At 49.8% G+C, this 21,285-nt stretch overlaps 7 protein-coding genes across 7 annotated transcripts; 2 read left to right on the top strand and 5 right to left on the bottom strand.

Moving 5' to 3' along the window:
- Positions 1-1,229: 1,229 nt before the first annotated feature.
- N7473_011038 (NCBP1 family protein) lies at positions 1,230-4,145 on the top strand (the record flags this gene model as incomplete). The annotated part of the gene is made up of 10 exons (XM_057156977.1): positions 1,230-1,317; positions 1,375-1,427; positions 1,564-1,669; positions 1,786-2,009; positions 2,078-2,236; positions 2,289-2,438; positions 2,498-2,617; positions 2,704-2,972; positions 3,304-3,970; positions 4,008-4,145. 10 exons carry the CDS (start codon positions 1,230-1,232, stop codon positions 4,143-4,145), a joined length of 1,974 nt encoding a protein of 657 aa, XP_057005632.1.
- A 1,349-nt stretch (positions 4,146-5,494) lies between these two features.
- N7473_011037 (C2H2 transcription factor (Azf1)) lies at positions 5,495-7,279 on the bottom strand (the record flags this gene model as incomplete). The annotated part of the gene is made up of 6 exons (XM_057156976.1): positions 5,495-5,526; positions 5,574-5,923; positions 5,992-6,165; positions 6,235-6,338; positions 6,460-6,904; positions 7,041-7,279. 6 exons carry the CDS (start codon positions 7,277-7,279, stop codon positions 5,495-5,497), a joined length of 1,344 nt encoding a protein of 447 aa, XP_057005631.1.
- A 2,656-nt stretch (positions 7,280-9,935) lies between these two features.
- N7473_011036 (uncharacterized protein) lies at positions 9,936-10,376 on the bottom strand (the record flags this gene model as incomplete). Its single annotated transcript, XM_057156975.1, has 1 exon — positions 9,936-10,376. One exon carries the CDS (start codon positions 10,374-10,376, stop codon positions 9,936-9,938), a length of 441 nt encoding a protein of 146 aa, XP_057005630.1.
- A 2,617-nt stretch (positions 10,377-12,993) lies between these two features.
- On the bottom strand, positions 12,994-14,968 carry N7473_011035 (WD40 repeat domain-containing protein; the record flags this gene model as incomplete). Its single annotated transcript, XM_057156974.1, has 5 exons — positions 12,994-13,211; positions 13,469-13,544; positions 13,726-13,858; positions 14,026-14,112; positions 14,621-14,968. The coding sequence occupies 5 exons, from the start codon at positions 14,966-14,968 to the stop codon at positions 13,187-13,189; spliced, it is 669 nt and encodes a 222-aa protein (XP_057005629.1). The 3' UTR covers positions 12,994-13,186.
- Position 14,969: 1 nt separating this feature from the next.
- N7473_011034 (general transcription repressor) lies at positions 14,970-16,453 on the bottom strand (the record flags this gene model as incomplete). Its single annotated transcript, XM_057156973.1, has 5 exons — positions 16,242-16,453; positions 15,980-16,164; positions 15,723-15,804; positions 15,218-15,534; positions 14,970-15,148 (listed from the first exon to the last, which is right to left on the bottom strand). The coding sequence occupies exons 2-5, from the start codon at positions 16,098-16,100 to the stop codon at positions 14,970-14,972; spliced, it is 699 nt and encodes a 232-aa protein (XP_057005628.1). The 5' UTR covers positions 16,101-16,164; positions 16,242-16,453.
- Positions 16,454-17,320: 867 nt separating this feature from the next.
- On the top strand, positions 17,321-19,090 carry N7473_011033 (sterol desaturase family protein). Its single transcript, XM_057156972.1, has 2 exons — positions 17,321-17,743; positions 17,861-19,090. The coding sequence occupies exons 1-2, from the start codon at positions 17,475-17,477 to the stop codon at positions 18,648-18,650; spliced, it is 1,059 nt and encodes a 352-aa protein (XP_057005627.1). The 5' UTR covers positions 17,321-17,474; the 3' UTR covers positions 18,651-19,090.
- A 578-nt stretch (positions 19,091-19,668) lies between these two features.
- N7473_011032 (N5-glutamine methyltransferase family protein) lies at positions 19,669-21,050 on the bottom strand (the record flags this gene model as incomplete). Its single annotated transcript, XM_057156971.1, has 2 exons — positions 19,669-20,653; positions 20,728-21,050. The coding sequence occupies 2 exons, from the start codon at positions 21,048-21,050 to the stop codon at positions 19,723-19,725; spliced, it is 1,254 nt and encodes a 417-aa protein (XP_057005626.1). The 3' UTR covers positions 19,669-19,722.
- Between the last annotated feature and the right edge of the window lie 235 nt (positions 21,051-21,285).

Here is a 21,285-nt window from a genome sequence, read left to right as displayed (position 1 = left end):
AGTCAAAAAAGAGACTTGAGTTCTCAAGGACTGGTGTCCCTCCTTTGATACTTGTTAGTACCTGGCCGAGCGGATTGACTTTGCAGAGGACTGGAATGTTCTCTCTCTGTGGTACTTCTGGGTTCAGACATGTGGTGTTCGTCGATGGCGTCGAGGTTTTCGAATTCTCTAGTTGTTGTGACAACTCGAGTTCCTCTTGGCCGACTTCATGTGAGGGAACATCGGACGGGTCCTCAGGTACCCACTATCTCGGTCGTCTAGCTGCGACGCCTGTGAAAAGGTGAATTTGCAAGTCCCATGAACATTTTGTGCTACCATTTGGAGGTAGTATACCATCATTTTACGGAGCCCCAGGTTCAAGAAGGGGTTGTTAGCGCCGAAGCTTTCGTATCAACGCACTCAAGGACGGGAACAAATTGATTGAAAGTGATGAGGTCGGATCAAGTTATTGGTCTCGAAGTACGATTGGCAAATTGGTGTGAGTTGGAGGATGGGGAGACTCGGGGGAGGGCGAGAGGAAAGAGACCAAGAGAAAGAGAAGGCGACGGGTGAAATCAACTCCAACTACTGAAATTAAGGAAGATACGGTTTCTATCCAGGATCGATGATTTCGATTGACTCAAATGCATTACTTCATTGTGGTCAAGAATAAGATGGTTAGGGAATTGCTAAAACGACGATAAAGATTGCTAATCACACGATACACACCTAATTTCGGGATTTAGCGCAGTCCAACTGTATTACTATCTTCTTATTAGGATATCTTTAAAGTGATCCTTATAGTTATTCAAGTGTCCAAGTCTAGAAGCTCAGAGAAACCGACCAACTAGACATGCTTCAATTACTCTTTTGTGAAAGGTTTTTTAAAAATGACTTTCGAATCATCTTTCGTAATAGCCGTTCAACTAGTTGGTGCTAAGATGATTTTGAAAATTTATTGGGGGCTTCAAATTTATGGAACCCAAATGTAGAAGAATGTAATACTATTACCTACTACGCTAAGCCAGAATAAGGCCGTTGTATCGTCGAATTAGCGATTGTGTATTGTCATTTTAGCAATTCTCAGACGGTTACCCAATGGTTGTTATAGTGTAGGGCGGTCGGATCGGGTTCCGTCTTCCGAGCTGTCGTTGCCCTTTTGGGAAGCTCTCCTCCGCTGAAACCTTTTTGAATCTCAACCCAACCTCAGCTCGGAGATCTTCCCATTATCGCCCCAAACTCCACACGCAATGGCCGACTACGAGCGCCGGAACAATGGCTACCGGGGTGGTGGTGGTGGTAGTGGTGGTGGCGGGGGCGCAAGCGCCGCTATCGAGAGTGAGCGATCCTGCCGAAGCTCTCTTTTGACGCGCTGCTGACCATGGTTAATCCTAGATGATGAGGACTTTGATCGCCGCCCCTCAGAGACGGAGATACGAGGAGCCACTGTTTGTGCAGATCCGCCGGCAGCTATTGACCATTGCAGGAATCGGTACGATATCACCTCCCTTCACGATCTCCGGGCGCGTTGTTGTGCTACATTTATTCCGGACTGGTCGCTGATGCTCGAAACTTATTGTATAGGCTGCTCGGAGAGTCGAGGATGATGTCGTGATAATTGCAAAGACTGTGGCTGAAAATTATGACGACGAAGAGCTGCGCGACACCTTGATCAACATTTCCTTGACCTGTACGAAACCTTGCCTTTTGGCTCCCTCCGATACAACATCAATGCGCCTACTAACAATTACATGTATACAGCGTCTTGGAACAACCGATGAAGATTCCCTTCGTTGCTGCGGACAGCCCTATTCGCGTACAACAACAAGCCGGAGCTGGGAACGGAGCTCTTGAACAAGGCGGCGTCGGCTCTCCAGAAATACATTGATTCCGGATCATGGCGCGAGGTCAAGCTTCTCGTCCGGTTCCTGGGATGTCTGCAGCCTCTTTTCGAGAGCGATGGCATCTTTACACTTTTGGAGGAGCTGTTTGCCCGCGCGGTTGATCTCCAGACCGCATCCTCGGAAGACGTAAGATTCCTAATATCTGGGAAAGCAGATTATCATAACCATACTAACCTTCTTTTCTCTGGGTATAGTTGCTCGGTCTGGAGCTTGTCAAAATTATCCTCTTCACCATTCCCTATGTGATGTCGTCCCCTGCTACTGGCTTCGAATCTCAAGCTTCCGCACTTCTCGAAAAGACCGACATCATTGCCTCTACTCCCCACGCCCTTGTGGACTTGGTCAACATTTCAGTCCGCAGAGAATGAGTCCGCAGCTGGTCCCAGTTTGATCAGTGTTCTTCAGGGCCAGCTTCAGGGTGAAGCTAGCAAAGGTTGGGAGTTGAAGTGTCTGCCCCGACCATGGAAGGATGTCCGGGAATCAGATGGGGACGAGCAAAAGCCTTTCGAGGCAGTGGCCAAGATCGCCTTCCCGCAGATCACTGTCCCCAACCCTGTGCCCTATGGACCCCGGGCTCTTTTCCCGGAGGTCTACCTCTGGTCTACGCTAAACAGGAGGTTGATACCGTGCCTCCCGTCTCGGACATCACCTCCTCGCTCTTGCGAGACGCCTTGGTGGATACCCTCAACCTCCTCGACTTTAACCGCGTCGCAACGGCTAAGTACCTTATCGACGTGGATTGCTATTACACCCGCCACACCTTCGTCAAGCGTGCTACGCCGTTTGACCGCATGCGTGAGATTGCTGGTGATAACTACAGCTATGGAAGCCCGAGGACATGGCGGTGGATGCGGTCTTTTCACAGCTGTTCCAGCTGCCTACGCCGGAACACAAGCTTGTGTACTATCACTCCGTATTGACCGAGTGCTGCAAGATCGCCTCTGCAGCAATTGCCCCGAGCTTGGGCCGTGCCATTCGATTCCTGTACAACAGCTTGGAGACCATGGATCTGGAACTGAGCAACCGGTTCTTGGATTGGTTCGCCCACCACCTGAGCAACTTTGGTTTCACCTGGAAGTGGAGTGAATGGTAAGGAATGAACCTAGCTTTGTGTTCACATGATTAGCGCTGGCAATGCTGACAGTGTATTGAATAGGGTTGAGGGTCTCGAGCTTCCTGCCATACATCCTCGGATGGCATTCATTAACGGAGCTTTGGACAAGGAAATTCGACTGAGCTGCGCAGCGTATTAAGGGTACTCTGCCCGAGCCTTACCTGCCTTTGATCACAGAGAGCAAGGAGAAGGACACACCTCAATTCAAATATTCCTCCGAAGGTATGTATAAAGCGTAGCCCTTTCTTACTATGTTCAACCCAGTCGACTAACCATGAATAAACAATAGCAACCCCATACTCCAAGGAAGGACAAAGAGCTCGGGCAGCTCATCCGCAAAAAGGCAACCGATGATGAACTCCAGCCCATCATTGCTGCCATCGAAGAGCAAGCACAGGGCCTGGGTGTGGAAGACCCTAAGGTTCCTTCGACAGACGCCCTCGTTGCTTCCATCTGCTTCGTGGGTTCCAAGTCTCTGTCCACGTCCTGTACCATCGAGCGTAACAAGGACCGTCTGCTCGCCGTTGGTGCAGCCTCTGAGAAGGCCCGCTTGCAAATAATCACCTCGGTCATGGTGTACTGGGCCGACCAGACGGGCATTGCCATCAACATCATCGACAAGCTGCTCAACTACACCATTATCAGCCCTATGTCCGTTCTGGAGTGGGCTCTCATTGACCACATCGAGGCTGGCGCCATCCTCTCCAAGCCCCACATCTACGAGATGATCGCCGCCACCGTTGGCAAGGTCACCAACCGTATGCGCCAGATTGTGGCTGCTCGCACTCAGAAAGGCCTGTACGAGCCCCAGCTCAGTGTTCTTGAAGACACTCTGATCCGCGAACGGGTCGAGATGAGGAATCTCTTCAAGTTCATCGAGGACGCCGTTGTCTCCGTTGCCACCGGCAGCAACGACGAGCTCATGGAGCGTGGCGATGGATCGGTTGATATGCCCGAACGCCATCCTCCGCCAGTAGGGCCGCCGCTGGCTGCGTGTCTTCCGCCGTAAGGCTGCCGTCGAGGACGCCTTCATCTCTGATGCGCTGGTCAATGCCACCCCGGTTGGCACCAATGCCCCCATGCGCGAGGATCCTGCGGATACCGCGGCTGACGGGGACATTCACATTGCTGATGCGGATGGGCAATAAAATCATGGATTGGAATGGAGGAGATCGATCTGGGGTAGTTTGGTATTCGCGCATCCCATGACTGGATCGGATAGGGAATTTTCAGCACTGGACTTGGACTTAGCACTGATCTTGCGTTGTTTTATTATGTTTTCTTTTTTATTTCCTTTCACTCTCTGTGTTCTGCATGATCTTTCTTTTCTTTTTTTTGTTTCCTGTTCTCTCTGGTCCTGAACATGTCATGGGTGGATCTCAATTTGATCCCCGGTGAAAATCTGGATCTGTACACTACCCTATTCAGCCCGAACGCTAGTCTTTGCGTGTTCTCGCCAATGGAATAATATTTCCATTAGTTAAAGGAAAGAAACATGAAAAACCTTTCTCATACCCAGGATTCGATTTTGTAGACTTGACTTCCTAAACGTGAGCTGCCCTGATACCAACCGTCGGTGCTGAAACTTTGTTAGCTTCTATGAGGCTGGGTTGCCTCCCTCTGACGATATGTTGCACTACTAATCCTATTCTCAGGTATGAACTGAACATAATAGAAACATGTACATATTATCATAGTGTTTCTTTGATCCTATAGATAGGTTGGGTTACCCTATCTAGGCATATAACAGCATCAATTACGACGATCCGCACCTCACCACACAACTAGTTCTATCCATTCTATTTGCTCGATGAATGTATGACTAGTCTATAGACCATACGAAGGAAAGAGATGAAATATTCTTTGAGTCTCTCAAAGATCCATCCCCCATCTCTGGATCATAAAGTTGGACTTGGACATGTTTGTACCCTGCTATCCTATCCCATCCCGGTCTCCACTCAGCCCTGGAAGTCTAAGCACAAGCTTACCCGGATCTCTCCTCTCTCCTCTCCCCTCTCTCTCACAGAAATAAACTTTCTACCAGGGAATAAACTTTGCCTAGATTGGGCCTCGTATAGACTAACAAACACAAACATCTCTCGTATAGGTATTAGATTTGATTTTGATTTTGATGCTCTCAGATGGAGTTGGATGGGGAGATAGAAATACAGAGTAGATAGATATAGTAAGGGAAGGAGGATGAGAAGGAAAATATAGAGTATAAAACGCCGACGTAAAGGAAATGGATATCACAAAAGACAAGAGACAAGACAAGGCGAAGACGAAATGGACTTAAAGAGCGTAGGCAAACACAAACACAAACACAAACAGAAGAGTAACAGTGACACAAAAAGTCCAACATCTAATAAACAAGGCCCCTCATAACATCGTGTACACGATGATGATGATGATGTAACAGTGATAAGGAAGAGCCGAGAAAGCTCCCAAGATATACTCCATAGCCATCACTCGCTATGACCAAAACCCCCTTAAGCATTCAGTTCACCACCCTCTTTTCTTCCTCCCTTCCTATTAATATCAGCATCAATATCATACCCTCCTCTCCAAATAATAACCCCCCTCCTCCCCCTCACTACTCGACCCCCCATTCGGACTCGCACCCGCGAGGCCATACATCCCCATCCCGCCATCTTTCGTACCCACGTCTATCCTCCTCAGATTCCATAGAAGACATTCTTCCCGCCACACCCCACGGGTATGACCGTGGCCATGGGCATGAGCACTCGTCGTCGAGATCCGCCGATCTTTACCCCGACCTTTAATCCCCTTGTTGCTGTTTTTGTAGAGCTCGGCAAAGTACTCCCATAGCTCGCGGTCTGCGGGGACATGGGGCCAGCGTCGCCCATTTGGGCGAAGCGGAGGGTAAATTGCGGAGGGTTGTGGAGTGGAATTTGTTTTGGTGGGACTGTTTCGTTTGACATGGATTATTATTTAAGTTACTTGTTGTCTTGGGGAAGAAATGGAGAGGCTTACCTTGAGGTTCCCAAGTTGAGTAAACTTCTTTCCACAGGAATCCAACAGACAGGTAAATGGTTTTGCTTGCATGTGGGTGATTTGGTGGGCGCGGACGTTGCCCCGCTGTGCGAAGCGCTTGTGGCAGACTTCGCATTTGAATGGCTTTTCGCCTGTGTGTCGGCGTTGATGGGTCTAGATCGAGGGGGCATTAGTATGATGATTCGTTCGAGTAAAGACAAGGACAGTGAAGACAAGAATCACCGGGTGGTGTCATTCTTGTCTTGCATGGGATTGTCATGGCAGATGCTTACCTTGAGGTTTCCTAACTGAGAGAACCGCTGTCCGCATGAAGGCTCCTTGCAGATCTATGTCCTCGTCAGCAAATGATACTTTCTCTTTCCAAGAGAGACTCAAGCCCCTCTTTCACACTCTCTTCCTGAGAATCAAGTGACAGAATCAGGGTCTACTGATGATGTAGATACTTACAAAGGTTTCTCCCAGAATGCGCCCGATTATGAATATCCAGATGGGTCTTCTGCGCAAAACTCTTCCCGCTAATTCGGCAACATGCAGGGTATACTTGCGCTTCTTGCCAGACCGGGACAATTGCCCCTCATTCGTAAGCAGGCTGCGAGGCGGCGACATCGGATAACCAGCATAGCTTGGATATCCCGGTGGTGCGAGCTGCTGCAATGGTGGCAGGGACTGCTGCATCGGGACCGGGGAAGTCGAGGATCCAGGCTTAGCCTGGATGGCTTTCATGAGGACGTCGATTTCGGTGGAGAATTGGGCTTCTGCGCCTGTCTTTTTCGAGGCATCGCCCTCTGGTGAGCTGGTTTGGTTGCTTGCTGGGGCGTAGTCCGTGGCCCGCGTGGTGACTTGGTTGATGGCGTTCTTTGCGGGTCGGATTTCGGGGAGTGATTGCAGGGAGCTGGTTGGGGTTGATGCTGCTGCTGGTGCTGGGAATGGTGCTGCTGTGGTTGATGTTGATGTTGCTGTTGGTGGTGATGGTGGGCAGCATGGTGGTGGTGATGTTGAGGCTGGTGGTTATCCGATGAAAGACGCACCGGCGGCCTAGTGCTGGTTGACTAGCCACGAAGTACTGGTAGGGATGGGATGGTTGAGTCAAAGCCGCAGAGCCAAAGCTATATGCAGCTGTCGTGGGAGTCGGTTGGTAGGCAGCGTGTACGGGGTCGAAGTCGGGTGGGAATAGTAAGGGTATAGATGCGAGTCCATGGCGCGACGGTGGGGGTATGAGCCCACACCATGGCCAGGAACTCATGGCAACTGGCTCAGCAGTCTCCATGATAGATGAGTAGGACAGATAGAAGACAAAAAGATAGAAGACGAAAAAAAGGCCAGGGGGTGGTTGTTGGGTTAGAGAAGAGTCTTTCGTTCGCCTGAAATGTGAAACCCTGACTGGGCAGCCTGACAGCCCCGAGCCACGTACTTGGGAGGGAGGGCTTATGTCGGGTTGGTTGAGGGGTTCTTGTATTCTTTTTTGCTTTTGTTTTTGCTTTCGTGCCTGTCTGCTGGGATGAGATCCGAACGATCTCAGTTCTTTTTTTGAAAAGAAGGTTGATTTGGGTTTTGTCCGAAGAAAAAGAACAGAGAAGATAATCTCCAGGGTGGGCAAGCGAAGTATAAGAAATAGACAATGCACGATGGTGATGGTAGGTTCCTGTGCACACTTTTCAGATACTGGTCAATCTGGGATGATAACTGGGATATCCTGAGTCCAGGGTATCGTTGCAAGATGTCGAAATATAGCAAAGATATATCAAAGAGAAATAGGGTTGATATGTTTCCAGTCGGGAGTCTCGCAGGCTCAAGATGCAACAATCCAGCAGAGCCGGGGGAGGTCACCGATGGATCTATATAAGGATCTTCCGCGGAACGAGGCAGACGTTTTTATTTTTCTGACAGCAGGCAGAGAAACGAATAAATCGCGGAGCGCAAATCCCCACGACTATTCCCACGGGCTGCAGGTGGGCTGAAGAAAAAGAGTTCCACTCGATGGGATCGGCCCAGCATCAGCCAGAGTCCGAGCGAACTAGTGGTGATCACCCGCGTCGTCCGCCGTCAAAAAGTAGTCAAAATCGAGCAAGTCCAAGCTCAGGTTAGTTTGACCCATGGGAATGGATGAGAACGCCTAGTGGATGAGGGTTGACAGAGAAGGATTTCTGTATAACAGTTGGTATATGACGTTCGCCCGAAAGGGGAAGTAGAAGTACAGTAGTGGTTCACTGTTCGAGGCCCCCCTCCTCCGACGTGCAGGGCGATCTGACTGGGGAAAAAAATGTAAAATAATAATAGAATAGAATAATAGAATGCCAATCGAGAGGAAAGACAGAAGAGAACCAGAATGATCAGCAATGGTTAATGGTAGACTCTAAGCAACCGAATGGTGATGACAGGGTTCGTGTATATGGAGAATGGTAAGAAACGAAACCAGAGGAATAAAGAAATAATATTTTTTTAATCCGAATAATAGTTGTCCACTACTATATAGTAATATTATTAAAATGTATCCAGTTCTCCACAGTTACTGGCGGACGCATCATTTCAGACAGGAAGATCCTGCTGTATCACGAGAATAAGGGAAATAATCTTTAGATTTAGTTTAGCTTAGTTTATTACTGTAGTCCCCGCAATCATCGAACTAAAGTACTCTGTCGAGATTCTGTCAATTTCTATTATCATGCCCAATCCTTTTCTATTAGGAGTTCTCTTGCCTCTGATTCGACGAACCCGATGGTTGGGAGCTGGGAGGACAGAGGGCGAGTCTCGGTGAGGATTTGCCCCAGAGTCTCAGAGTCTCAGGCCCAGTCGAATTCAATTGCAGCCGCGACTGGCGAGGATTTTAGCTAATAAGTCTAGTTGGATTGGGGTTAGTGGGAGAGAATAGGGTAAAATAATAATATTCATTATTATAATAATTATAATTCATAATATATCAACTACACTAAACTAAATCCAGAACTTGGGGGCGTGACTGTTCAACTCCTCCACCACTAACAGTCTCTCAGCGACATTTTGGCCCACCTCTTGACTCTTTGTTTCCCAGTTCTTCTTCTTTGTCTGTCCATCTTCACTCTTGCTCTGTTGGTGGTGACTGTTTACCTTGTACTTTCTGTATATTCTGACTCGGTACTGTTTACTCAATGCAGCGCGTCTATGATTATCCTTTTTTCCCCGCCTTGTTTTTTTTCTTTTCCTTTCCTTCTTCTTCGTCGTCTTCTTTATTGTTCTCTACTCCCATGTATACCCTCCATCCATACCTTCACAAAATAAACTATTCACAAAGCAGAACAGAAGAGCAGAACCAAAAAAGCAATCACCTCCTAACTGCATCGCCCTCGAGGGCGGCCGGGCCATCGGGCTTTCACAATTAGAATGTGGACGGGGATCTGCACTCGACAGAAAGTCGACAGGTCGAAACCAGCTTCCCCAAGGCCCAAGAACCAAGTCTACAGTCAGCCTCTTCCTCTCAAGCAGCCCCCGATTTCCCCTCAAGACTCTAAGTCTGTATGTAAGAGGGGGGGCCTCGACCAGGGGGAGGGGGCGCCTGGGGGATTACCACTTCGTTCTCTTCCACATCTCACTGGTCAACAATTTCTCTGTTCTCTGTACTCCGTATACCTCGTACTTTGTACACTCATCTGCTCTTCCCCGAGTTCCCGAAATCCTCATTAATTCAAGAAAACCACAGTGCCAGACTCTAGTACCCAGTGCCCACCTCCTCCACCACCCGGATCAAGCCCGGAGTATGGGTGGCTGGACTGCTGGAGGTAAGTAGTTAGACCCAAAATAAATATCCACTTTTACAGGCCTTTCGCTCATCTTCTCACCCCAACTCCCTATCCTGATTGGCCTCTCACCCGGCTGCGCCCGCCCGATAGTCGCCAATAGCGTCCGATGTCCCCAGGGATCATAGGATGGATGAGAGGTTCCCCATCAGACTAACTCCAGCGAATATCCTGGTTAGCCGCCCATGGCCCTGGAAAATTCCTTTTGCTGGCTGACCCTCCCGATCGGTTTCGTTTCAGCTTGGCCCAGATTAGGCCCTTGTCTAGATCTGGCTGGTCGATCTCCGAGGGGATTCTGGCTCGGGCTAGGACCAGGGCCAAGAAGGTGGTCACTAAGTACTCTCTACTGGACTGGACAAGGGCCACTTGCTGGTCTGCTGCCTTCTTCTTGGTGGTTTTGGTGTCACAGTGACCAGCGACCAGGCGCTGGTTGCTGGCCTGCTGGTCACTCGTCGCTCCGTGCGTGGAAAGGACCTCCAGCAAATACGGAGTCTGAGGCTGCGGCACCAGCAACCCGGGTTCTGGCTCGGGTTCCAGACTGATGATGACTATCTCTTGGACTCTTCCCAGGAGATTACGTCCATGAAATCTCATTCTCCTTCTCCTCGGGACTACAACATATCGCAACACAATCATCCCTCGATATGCAGAATCTACCGTACTATAGTCTTAGAGTACAGTGCTCCGTACCTACATACCGCATGATCTCCCCCGAAATGACAGCGCCAACGTCTTCCGATCAATATTTGTTTTTCATCTCACGGTATTTCACCCGAGGAACAGACACCTGCACGTCGAACCCCCCAAGTGAGTAGGGACTGATGCATCAGGGCGAGGCGTTCCGGTTCTTGTGGTGGTTCCTGCAGGGGGAGATCGGGGGGTGGCGGAGGGGCTCGGGTTTGCTCACGAACTCCTGCCAGAAGTAGAGTGGATGTGTAAGAGAGCGCGTGCGTAGTGTCTGATCGGAGAGTGGAGAATCCTGGTCCAAGTAGGGTAAATAGTCGATTCAGCCAGTTTTTGTTTGAATATTCAGGGGAGAGTGCATACAATACATCATACTTACAGAGGACATACGAACAGGTGTCAGTTGCTGTAACTTGTACTGAGGACTGTGGTAACTACTGTAACTACCCTGTCCTGATCCTCCAGGAATTCTCATGTAGAACCCGGTCAAATTACAGACAGGGTACTCACTAGCTTCCCATCCCACAACAGGAGAGAAACTAAAAAGTAATTAGCAATTAACCATAATAATCCTAGTTAAAAAGCTCCATTCCCAGTTCCAGCTCCAGCTCCAGCTCCAAAACAAGTTAGTCCAACGACCACCCAAATTACGCTCTTTTTGCTTGTCTCGTCTAGCTCACGTAGATCATCACACACGGACTCAATATCCCATCCTAGACAACATCGCACAGGATATGGTAAAAGGTGTGTAGCTGGTCGGTGGACAGTGGTCAATGGCCAGTGATCGGTCTAGTACTAGTCATTATTATTTCAGACAAGTCCTCACTCCCCCAATCCCATTTCCCGACACGAACCAGGCAGCCGCTAACTCTTGCCCACACACAGTAGCGCTCCGTGCTGTCGGTACCGGTGCCGTTGGATAGGGATGGGATTAGGAGGAGCTAGTCAATTCAAGCAGCAACTCAGCACTCAACACTCAGCACCTAGTTTCTCAAGCAGAAGCAGAAGCATGTCGAGCTAGCTAGTAGCTTGCTACAGTAGCTAGCTAGTTCTATAGCTGCTCAAGAGAGAGAGACTAGGATATTGGGTATGAGATATTGGATGCCGGGGTAGCAATTTGAGTCGATGAATCGAGGTCGTAGGTACCCAAGGAGTATCGCTGGTTCGCAAGCTCCTGTATAGTATACTGGAGAATACATACAGTAGATTAGGTACTCCGTAGTTATGTACGCAGTCATGTCATCTCCCTGGTTATTACTTGACGTTATTTAACAAACCTACATCTACAGTATGCATATTCATGTCATTCCATCTACGTAGTCTCAAGGACTCCTGCCCTTACCCTGCCCTTACCCTTACCCCATATATGTACGGACAGTACATTCCTTCAGCCAAAATTCTATATTACCATAGCCATAGCTATAGCTATAGCTACCCATGCTCATATCACAACCCATCCCCATCCTCATACAATACCCATATTCACCCGCCAAATACAATATCCAAATAATGATACTGATACTGATAAGAAAAACGCCTCAACTCCACTCCTCCCTAATCTAAACCCACATCTCTAGTTCTATCCCCAAACTCCGCGGATCACTGATCCCTGATCGCCCTCTAGGGCCAGGTCATCCACCATCCACCATCTTCCTTCCTTCCTTCGTGCTCGGATCCCGTAACGACTAACGACTTCTCTCGGTCCCGGGACAAAAACTCGACAGGTCTTCTCCATACCAGTCCCACTCCCCGAATCTCCCCTAGGCCCCCTACCCTACCGTACGGTACCCATCTCGCGGCTCCGGCTCCGACTCTGTGGCGAATGCGATTCGATTCAGAACATAACCGGACTGGAGAGCCACTTCCTTCTGCCAGTGCCAGTGCCACTGGACCAGGGTTATCCATTCTACAGGGTATACATTCATTGCTGGGTCCCCTGGCCCAGTGTGTCGGGACTCGGGATTGCTAGGCTTTCGTCTTTGTCTATTAATATTAAAATATTATTAAATTAAAAGTATTTAGTCTTATTTATCGTTTTTATTTTATTTTCTTGGTGTGTCCAGTGACTACGTACCAGTATTCAGTTCACGGTGTCTAGCTTAGCTTCCAGTAGTAGTAGTGGTACTCCTGTGGTTCAGGTTCACGAAGAGAGCGCCGTGCTCGTTTGATTTGCCCCCCATTATTCTCTTCCCCTCCCTCCTCCGCCCTTCGCCTCTTCTTGTGCAACTTACCTAGAATAGGGTGTGGTGTGGTCATTTGGTCATGCGCCCCGAACTAGGTCCTTGCTGGGTTTTACCTGAATTGGTCTTCCGGGTGGAGTTGGTTTGGGATATTTGGGAGATTGGCTTGGCCGGGTCAGGACTGGCGAGTTGGATGTATAGTAACTCCGTAGATCTCATTAAGCAGATGGTTGGTTGGGATGAAATGGCTCCGTGGAGATGATGTGATGAGACACTACGAGGTAGATATTAATCTACGGCTACGGCCGACAGTCTACTTACTCGTTAATATGGATTATGATGAAAACAGACACTGTGCATGTGCATTATTCAAGAACAAAGCACCAGAGATTTGAACCAAATAAGATATCAAAAGAGAAAGCAAGAAGAGAATTGGTAACAGGAGTAACATAAAGACACCGTCAAATTCAAGCCCCAACCTGGCTACGAAGGAATCCAAGCAAGTAAAGTCATATTGCGCCGTGGCTGAGCCGATCCCTTTTACCGTCCTGTGTACGTCGAGTATCTGTGTCGAACCAGTGGGTCAGTAAACGGCCAAAACGAGAAAACGATAATCGATCGCGGATAGAACGAAACCCCCAAAAAGACATGCTCGATGGGTTGGATCGGACTGGACCACCGGTGGCTTGAGAAGAGAGATGATCGTCGACCCGACAGTCTGGGATAGGGGAAAACAGGGACCGAATAAAAAAAGCGGAGACACAGAAACAGAGAACGGGGACAAAGGTCGTGATAATCGAGAAAAAGAAAGCGATTGCTTACCTCCAGATCCGTGCACGCATGTCTCCACTGCCAGTTGCAAAGAGGTTGCCGGTCGGGGCAGGGGCCACCGAGATGACTATCCGCGGAGAATTAGAAACAAATGATCGACGAGCACGACATCGCTAGACGTTTTGCCAAACGAGAGAGCGAGGGGGTGGATAAGATAGATAGTAGGATAAGAGCCCAAGGTGACAGTGACAGATATGACAGCACACTATCGACCCGGCTAAATCCAAACTATCGGACGATAGACTCACCAGAGTTCTTGTGGCCCTGCAGCATCATCTGCGCATTTCCAGTAACTGGATCCCAGAATTGGACCCCACGGTCCTTCGAGCCACTCATGACCCACTGGCCATCGGGCGTCAGGCACACGCTAAGCACAAAGTCCTATAGCATGCAGTAGTCAGTACCCAGTAACTGTCAAATAGTGGATCCATTGTGGTTGCCGTGTGGCGCGGCCGTTCCATAAGGGAGATCATGGGTGGCATGGGACGGGATGGAAAAGGATGATGATGAACGAATTGAGTCGATCGGAATGGATGGGAAAAACATACCTTGTGGCCCTCGAAAGTGCGAATGCACTTGCCGCCCTTGACGCCGCTGTGAGGGTGCATGCCCCGCGGGACAGTAAGCTCCCACAACTTAATAGTCTTGTCCAGACTACCGCTGACCAGGTCGCGACCATTGGGCGCAAAGGCAACCGAGTACACGCTGTCCTTGTGGCCATCAGGGTTCTCCAGGCGCTCCACCAGGTAGCCAGTGGTGGTATCCCACACCCGCACACTCTTGTCCAGAGAACCGGCAGCCACGTAGTGACCATCGGGAGACATGGCCACCGTGGTGACACCGTCCTCGATGCTCAGAGTGTAGACCAGCTTGCCGTCGAGGATATCCCACAGACGGACGGTCTTGTCACCACTGCCCGAAGCAATGTAGCGGCCATTGCCGGCAAAGTCCAGCGAGTAGATATCCTGCTCGTGGCCGCTGAAGATATGCTTGATGGTGCGTGCAGCAATATCCCAGACCTATAAAACCAGGATTTGTCAGTCATCAAGTCTTACTTTAGAAGAGATTGCCTCTCGCTGTCCTTCACTACGAAAATATCGGGTTCGGGGTCAACGGAGGTTCACGGGGTCCGAGATAACTTACCCGAATCTGCTTATCCTCCGCACCGGTTGCCAGGTACTTGCCATCCGGGCTGAAGCAAACGCTACGGATGTAGAGGTCACCATCCTTGTCGACATTCTCATCCTGCAGGGTCGCCACATTCTGACCAGTGGTCACATCGAAGATCTGCGCCGAGCGGTTGCAGCCCGTCGCCAAGTACTTGCCATCACGGCTGAAGCGAACACAGCAGACCACGCTGTCGTGGTTGAGATGGTGCACCAACTCAACATCCAGCACACGCTGAACCTCGGGGTTGAACACGGCATACCAATCGGAACCCTCACGCTTTTGCGACGCGGGGAGATCCGCGGGATCCCAGTTGGCGAGCATGTTACCCGGGCGGTCCGCACGGACGAGCGGCTGGTTGGGGGGTGGGACGGGGAATCTGAGGCGAGGCACGAGGATCCGGATAGGCGATCTGAGTCTGCTGGGGAGTGGCCGGACCCGGAGCGGTGCGACGACCCTTACCCGGGCCAGGGGATGCAGTGGGAGGAGGGGGAGGTCCGTAGCCTGTAACATCGCAGAGAGGTCGAATACATTAGTCTACCTGACAAGAAATCTCCAATTATGCAAACATACCGTTCACAGCAGCACCAGGCTGATATCCTCCAGGGAAGCTCTGCGGGGGCTGCGGCGCACCAGGCTGAGCGGCCGAGGCAGGCTGTTGAAGGGTATGCTGGGAAGGCTGCTGATCCTGGGAGGGGGGAGGGGCAAGACCGGGACCACTACCTCCTTGGTTGGTCATGATACCACCAAACAAGTTGCTGGGGCCATGGCCCAATGAAGGTGGTTGCGCCTGAGGGCCGGTGTGCTGCGCGGGCGCGATATGCGAAGAGACGGGTTGGACACCGCGCTGCTCGAGTTCATGTCGCAACATTCGGATCTCAGCCTCGTAGCTATAGGCGCGTAGAGAAGTGTCAGTCGCAAAAGCTTTGGAGAAGATGCACCAGTAAGCCCCCTTCCCGCCACGGCCTTTTCTTTTTGCATTGTTTTGCGCCACGGTCGGGGAGGCGTAGAAGAGCGTGGAGTGGAGAGGGAAATCACTCTAGATCAAATCTAGACGCATGGGAGTAGGATAACGCACTCTGCCTTCATTTTAATCTGGGTCTGCTCCAGTTGGTATACCTTCTGACGGATCATCTCCATCTCCTGGAGCTGTCCGGTTACTGCGTGATCTGTCAGTTAGAAACATTTCAGCGAATTTTCGCGACCCATGAGAGAGAGCGCTTCAGCCATTGATGGACTGGGCGACACTTGGAAACAGTGGAAAGGAGAAAAGCCAATGAATGTAGGAAAGAGCTGAACGGGCGATTATGCGATATCAAGGTGTGGGGATCATACACTGGTGTTCATATTCGCCGGTGCTCCGAGACTGGCTCTCGAACTCCTGGCGCAGCTGGTCGAGCAACTCTGTCAGGCGAGAGTTGGGGGCGGGCACCATCCCGCGATGGGTGTTGTACATGGCTAAGGTGATGGGTCGGAAGACGCTAACACGTCAAATAAGACGAGGTTTCAAGACAAGCGATCTTTATAATGGAAAATCGGAATCAGCGACAGCTCGCGACGAGGGATCGCAGCTTAGACGAGGATTGAATTGACTGACACTGCGATCGTTGAAGGCGCGATTGCTGCTTGGTGGACGACACCAGGCAGCTTGCCCGATGATGATGATGATGATGCGGATGGAAAGAGTCGAATAAAGGGGTAGAAAGCTTAGGTCGATCAAAGTCGGTGGAGGGAGGTTGGCAACTCGAGGTAGACCGGATGAGGAGGGAGAAGGTCGGATGAAAGAGGGGGTGGAGGAGGAAGAGGCTGGCAGCGGGAAGGTTGAGTTGAGTTTGGGGGGTGGAGATGGGAACGGGGCGGCTACCGTTGGCGCGAGAAGCGAGGCAAAGAGCCGAGAAGCGCAATTAAGTGGACTTGGGAACACCACCACCAACTATGGGCGGAGTGGTTCCGAAAGGAGGAAAAAGCGAGAACAAAAAGGAGAAACTATGGGACCCGACTAGAGGAACTGGGATGGACAGATAGTTCAAAGAGTGAGGAGAAGAACTACTGTACAGTAGGTAGTACCCGTAACAGTTACCCGTTTGCAAACAGGCTAAGATTAGAGATCAGAGTCTGATGGCCAGATATATAGAGAGGTTAGATAGTTATATTCAGGAGGTCCTAGGTCATCTGAAAGAGAGCTTGAAGGTATTCTCCGGACTCCCTATCGTATTGTCTTTCAGTCTTACTACTATTCTATTTAATCTGTCAAGATGCCCTTCAATCATCGGCATGTCCTCCTCCGTCCGTCTCTTTGAAACTTGCCAAGTGGGTCGGCGATATCGCCGCATCTGGCCTGGACAGGTGGCCTTGCTGCCTTAGATAACTTGGTGCCTTATGGCCTGAGGCTTAAATTACGCCCCATTTCTCAGGCATTTAACCCCTGACTAACCTAATTGGGACAAGCGTGGCAGTGTTTAAACATCCTCATTCCTTCGGCGTACCTTTGAGTACTTAGAAACAAGATGAGGCACAGCAGGCACCATGCCACTGATCATGCTAATTCTATAGATTCTATCATGGATGCCTAGATAGATCGCATGATCCGTCATAGATATACTTTTTTTCAATAATATTCTATCATCCCATCCAACTTCAATTATTGCAACCTGCTTATTAAGAGCGCCATCAACGACGGCTGGCCCCGTTCCGCGCTGGTGTGATGCGGGCAGAATTTATTATTCGCCGCCTCAAATAATCTCCCGATCTCCCGATTGTCGACTTTCCCCCCTTCCACCTCTTCTTCTTCCTCTCTAAACACGCCCCTCCTCCCTCCCTCACACCCATCATGGATATTATCCTTGAGCTCTGGGACACCTTCATTGGTGATCGCCTCTACTCGACCCTTCTTCCGACCTCCCTATCCTCTACCGTCGGTCTTCCGGCCTTCGTCAATGTCGCCAACAGCACGTTGTCCCTCTTTGGCGCCGCGGAGCCCTTTATCTATGAGCCCGCCACACAATTGATCCATTTGGAGCCTTCCAAATATGCCTATCTCAGCGCCTGGCCTCGGAATAACATCTACCGCCAATTCACAAGCTTTTTCCTCATCACATGGTATGCGCTCAATGCCACGTCCTCCTTTTCCCCTCGCCACCCTTCAAAAAACTACGACATAGAGACTATGCGCGCAAATATCTCAGAAACTAACCATGAATATGGCAATTGAATTAGGATTTTCGGCCTTCTCGTATACTTCATCGTCGCAACCGCTTCCTACATCTTCGTTTGGGACAAAACCACCTTCAACCACCCCAAGTTCCTCAAGGGCCAAATCCCCTTAGAAATCAAGCAGGCCATGTCTGCTATGCCTCCAATGGCCCTTCTGACCGCACCCTTCTTCGTCCTCGAGGTCCGCGGCTACGCCAAGCTCTACGATACCGTCGCCGAGGAGCCCTTCCCCTACTATAGCATCCTCCAATTCCCCATCTTCATCTTCTTCACCGACTTCTTCATCTACTGGATTCACCGAGGGCTGCACCACCCGCGCGTCTACCGTGCTCTTCACAAGCCGCACCACAAGTGGATTATGCCCTCTCCTTTCGCTTCCCACGCCTTCCACCCTCTCGACGGCTGGTCCCAGAGCGTGCCCTACCACGTCTTCCCCTTCCTCTTCCCGCTGCAGAAGGTCGCCTACGTCTTCCTCTTCGGTTTCATCAACCTGTGGACTGTCTTCATCCATGATGGCGAGTACGTCGCGAACAGCCCTATCGTCAACGGTGCCGCTTGCCACACCATGCACCATCTCTACTTCAACTACAACTACGGCCAGTTCACTACCCTGTGGGACCGTCTGGGTGGTAGCTACCGCAAGCCTAATGAGGAGCTGTTCCGTCGCGAGACCAAGATGAGTGATAAGGAGTGGGAGCGTCAGTCCAAGGAGATGGAGACTATCCTCAAGGATGTCGAGGGTGATGATGACCGCACCTACTCTGCTTCCACCAAGACGAAGAAGAACCTATGAGACGGAAGGTTTCATTTTTGAAGCCTTTTTTTCGACCTTTGTTTTTATATTCCGGGTGTGGAGTGACGCGGGTATGCACGGTCGAGTCAGATTGGTCTTTCATTCTCGAGGACTTTACTTGAAGCTCAACTTTTGGCTGCTACGGTAATCCATACCCATCCACCCTCCCACAATTCACCATTCACCCTTCTTCCTTTTTACGTACATTACCATTAATCCCCGCGCTATGCACATCCCATACTCTGTTTTAATATTTTCCAAAAAAGGGCCTGGCCGGGTGGTCTGCGGGTCTACCGCATTATCTGTACATACTTCTTTTGACCATGGCGACCAGAATGCATTGTTACGATTGAAAGTTTATTATTATCTTTTATCTCTTATTTCCTATCTGCATTACATGTAATTTTCTTCTATATTCTGTATTTAAGTCAATTTCGACGAACAAATCTGTGATTTAAACCGAATAGAAAATTGTGTAATTTATGCTACATATCCGACATCGATCTTCGAGTAAGGCTAGCTGCATGAATACAATTTGGTATTTCCAAATCTGCATTCAAATGTAGTACACATCTATCATTCCCCCCTTCCCCCACAAGTTCACCACACAATCACACCAAATGATCGCCACCACGCGGTCACACAACACTCTAGTGTAACCATGTAACCATGTACCCAATACCCACGCTGGCAGCAGCTGCAGTCAGATGGTCAATTGTCACGCTATATGTAATGGGGTAAGCATGTCTTGCAGATATTCAGCTGCGCCGTAGCCACGACCGAGTGTCTTGCAGGAGTTATTCGTAAGTGCTAGGAATGGAAATGATGGAGCGGTCGTCGTGTTGACTATGTCATGACATGCATAGTGGAAAAGATATACTCAAGGCTGGCTCAATGATTATTCTTAGCCCATATGAATGGGCAATATTCTTCTCTCCGACCTGTAGTTTAAGCGTTTTTCAATAAGAATTAGATCGTTACCACTCATGATATGTGCTTATTGTATACTCCTGGCTGAGCCGCTGATCTTGTTGTATACAAGGAACTTCCTCTATCAATAAATCATGGTATATCACATTTTTCCCCTCCTCACAATAACACACCTCGATCCATCCCTCACATGAAACCCATTACTCAGGCAATCCTCCTCCGTATCAGGCCAAACCTCCACCTTCAACCCACCACCACCACCTTCACCTTCATTATCACCCTCACTCCCACTTGAATTCATCCCTTTCACCATCCCAACAACCCTCTCAGCCTGCATCCTATCCCCACACTCCAAAACCGTAATACGAGCCCGTACATCCAGCGATAACTCCAAGATCCGACGGTAGAATATATCCTCGGGTTTATCATTATCGCCTTCATCACCTTTTGAGCCGATTGAATGCGCTGTGTCGGTAGTTGCAGGTATGTCGATGGGTGGGACGAGTGCTAATTTCGGCTCGAAAAGCCGCACACTTCGTGCTGTTGTCCCGTTGTGAAAATCGGTGCTTGAAATGTAGGGTGGATTGGAGATTAGCAGGTCGATTTTGGGGAGTGTAGTTGTAGTCTCTGTGTGTTCGATTTCGGATTGCGTGGTGAGGTTGAGGTTGGATAGTAGAAGCTCTTCCACGGTGGGTATGGCGTTACCACTGGTGTCAATCCCATTGCTAGAGTTGTTGTTGCGCCTTAACACATCTGCACGATGAAACTCAACATCCACACGCGCACGACTATCCAAACCACCAAGCCGAATATTATGCTCCAGATTTCTCCGGGCAAGATTCAACGCTATTGGACTGATATCGACGCCCGTAATCTGGATCCGATCAAAATGCGACGCGAGGAGAGCGTGTAAAAGGAGGGCCATACAGCCTGTACCCGTGCATAAATCGAGGATTCGAAGGGATTTGGCCTTGTGAGGTTGTGATGGAGTAGGACTATTGTTGTCTTTTGTTTCTAGCGCCATTTGCCGGACTAATCTGGCTGCTTCATATGTATATGACTCCGTATCAGATCTGAGAAAGAATTAGCTTGCTTATCCCTTCAAAGTTGAGATGCTTATTTTTGCGAAAGCGGGTTTAATTCACACCTTGGGATTAACACACCCCGTCGACAGAGGATTTCTAGATCACCGAATGGTTGATCACCGAGTAGATACTGCAATGGGACGCCCTGGGAACGCCTGTGGCACATCGCTCGTAGACGTGTCCGCCATCCTATGTGCGTCCCCGTGACTTGGTCCTGGTCCTGGCGGAAGTGGGAGCGTTCCTGGGCGTCGCGGAGAGCGCGTTCCCGCAGCCATCGCAGTTCATTACGGGCTGAGTCTAGTGATCGACATTCTTTGAGGAGAAGGGGTAGAAGGGTGTTCTCTTGATAGGCCTTGAGAAGGAGTGAGGTCGAGAGGCGCGGCATTTTTTTGAGGTGTAGAGTTGCGTGGAGGTTGGTTGGTTGGTTGGTGATGCCAAGCGTGGACCCGCCAGTTCGTTAAGTTGCCTGGCTCCGGATGATCAACAACTAATGTACTCCGTACCTCTCAATGTCATGTTTCCACTACTGGTCACAATATAGTATATCAAATGGCATTGTTTGTAATATTGACAATCATTGAAATTCGTATCACGTTAAATGAGTGTAAAATATATGTACT

The sequence above is a fragment of the Penicillium subrubescens genome, assembly GCF_028828155.1.
Source record: "Penicillium subrubescens strain IBT 31985 chromosome Unknown utg000007l_segment0_segment0, whole genome shotgun sequence".
In the NCBI taxonomy this organism is placed as follows: Eukaryota; Fungi; Ascomycota; class Eurotiomycetes; order Eurotiales; family Aspergillaceae; genus Penicillium; species Penicillium subrubescens.
This window is presented reverse-complemented; position numbering and strand designations above follow the sequence as displayed.

Coding starts and splice junctions, on each gene's coding strand:
- N7473_011033 (XM_057156972.1), top strand. CDS start 17,475: ATGGATATTATCCTTGAGCTCTGGGACACCTTCATTGGTGATCGCCTC. Junction 17,744..17,860: donor AGCTTTTTCCTCATCACATG/GTATGCGCTCAA, acceptor CAATTGAATTAG/GATTTTCGGCCTTCTCGTAT.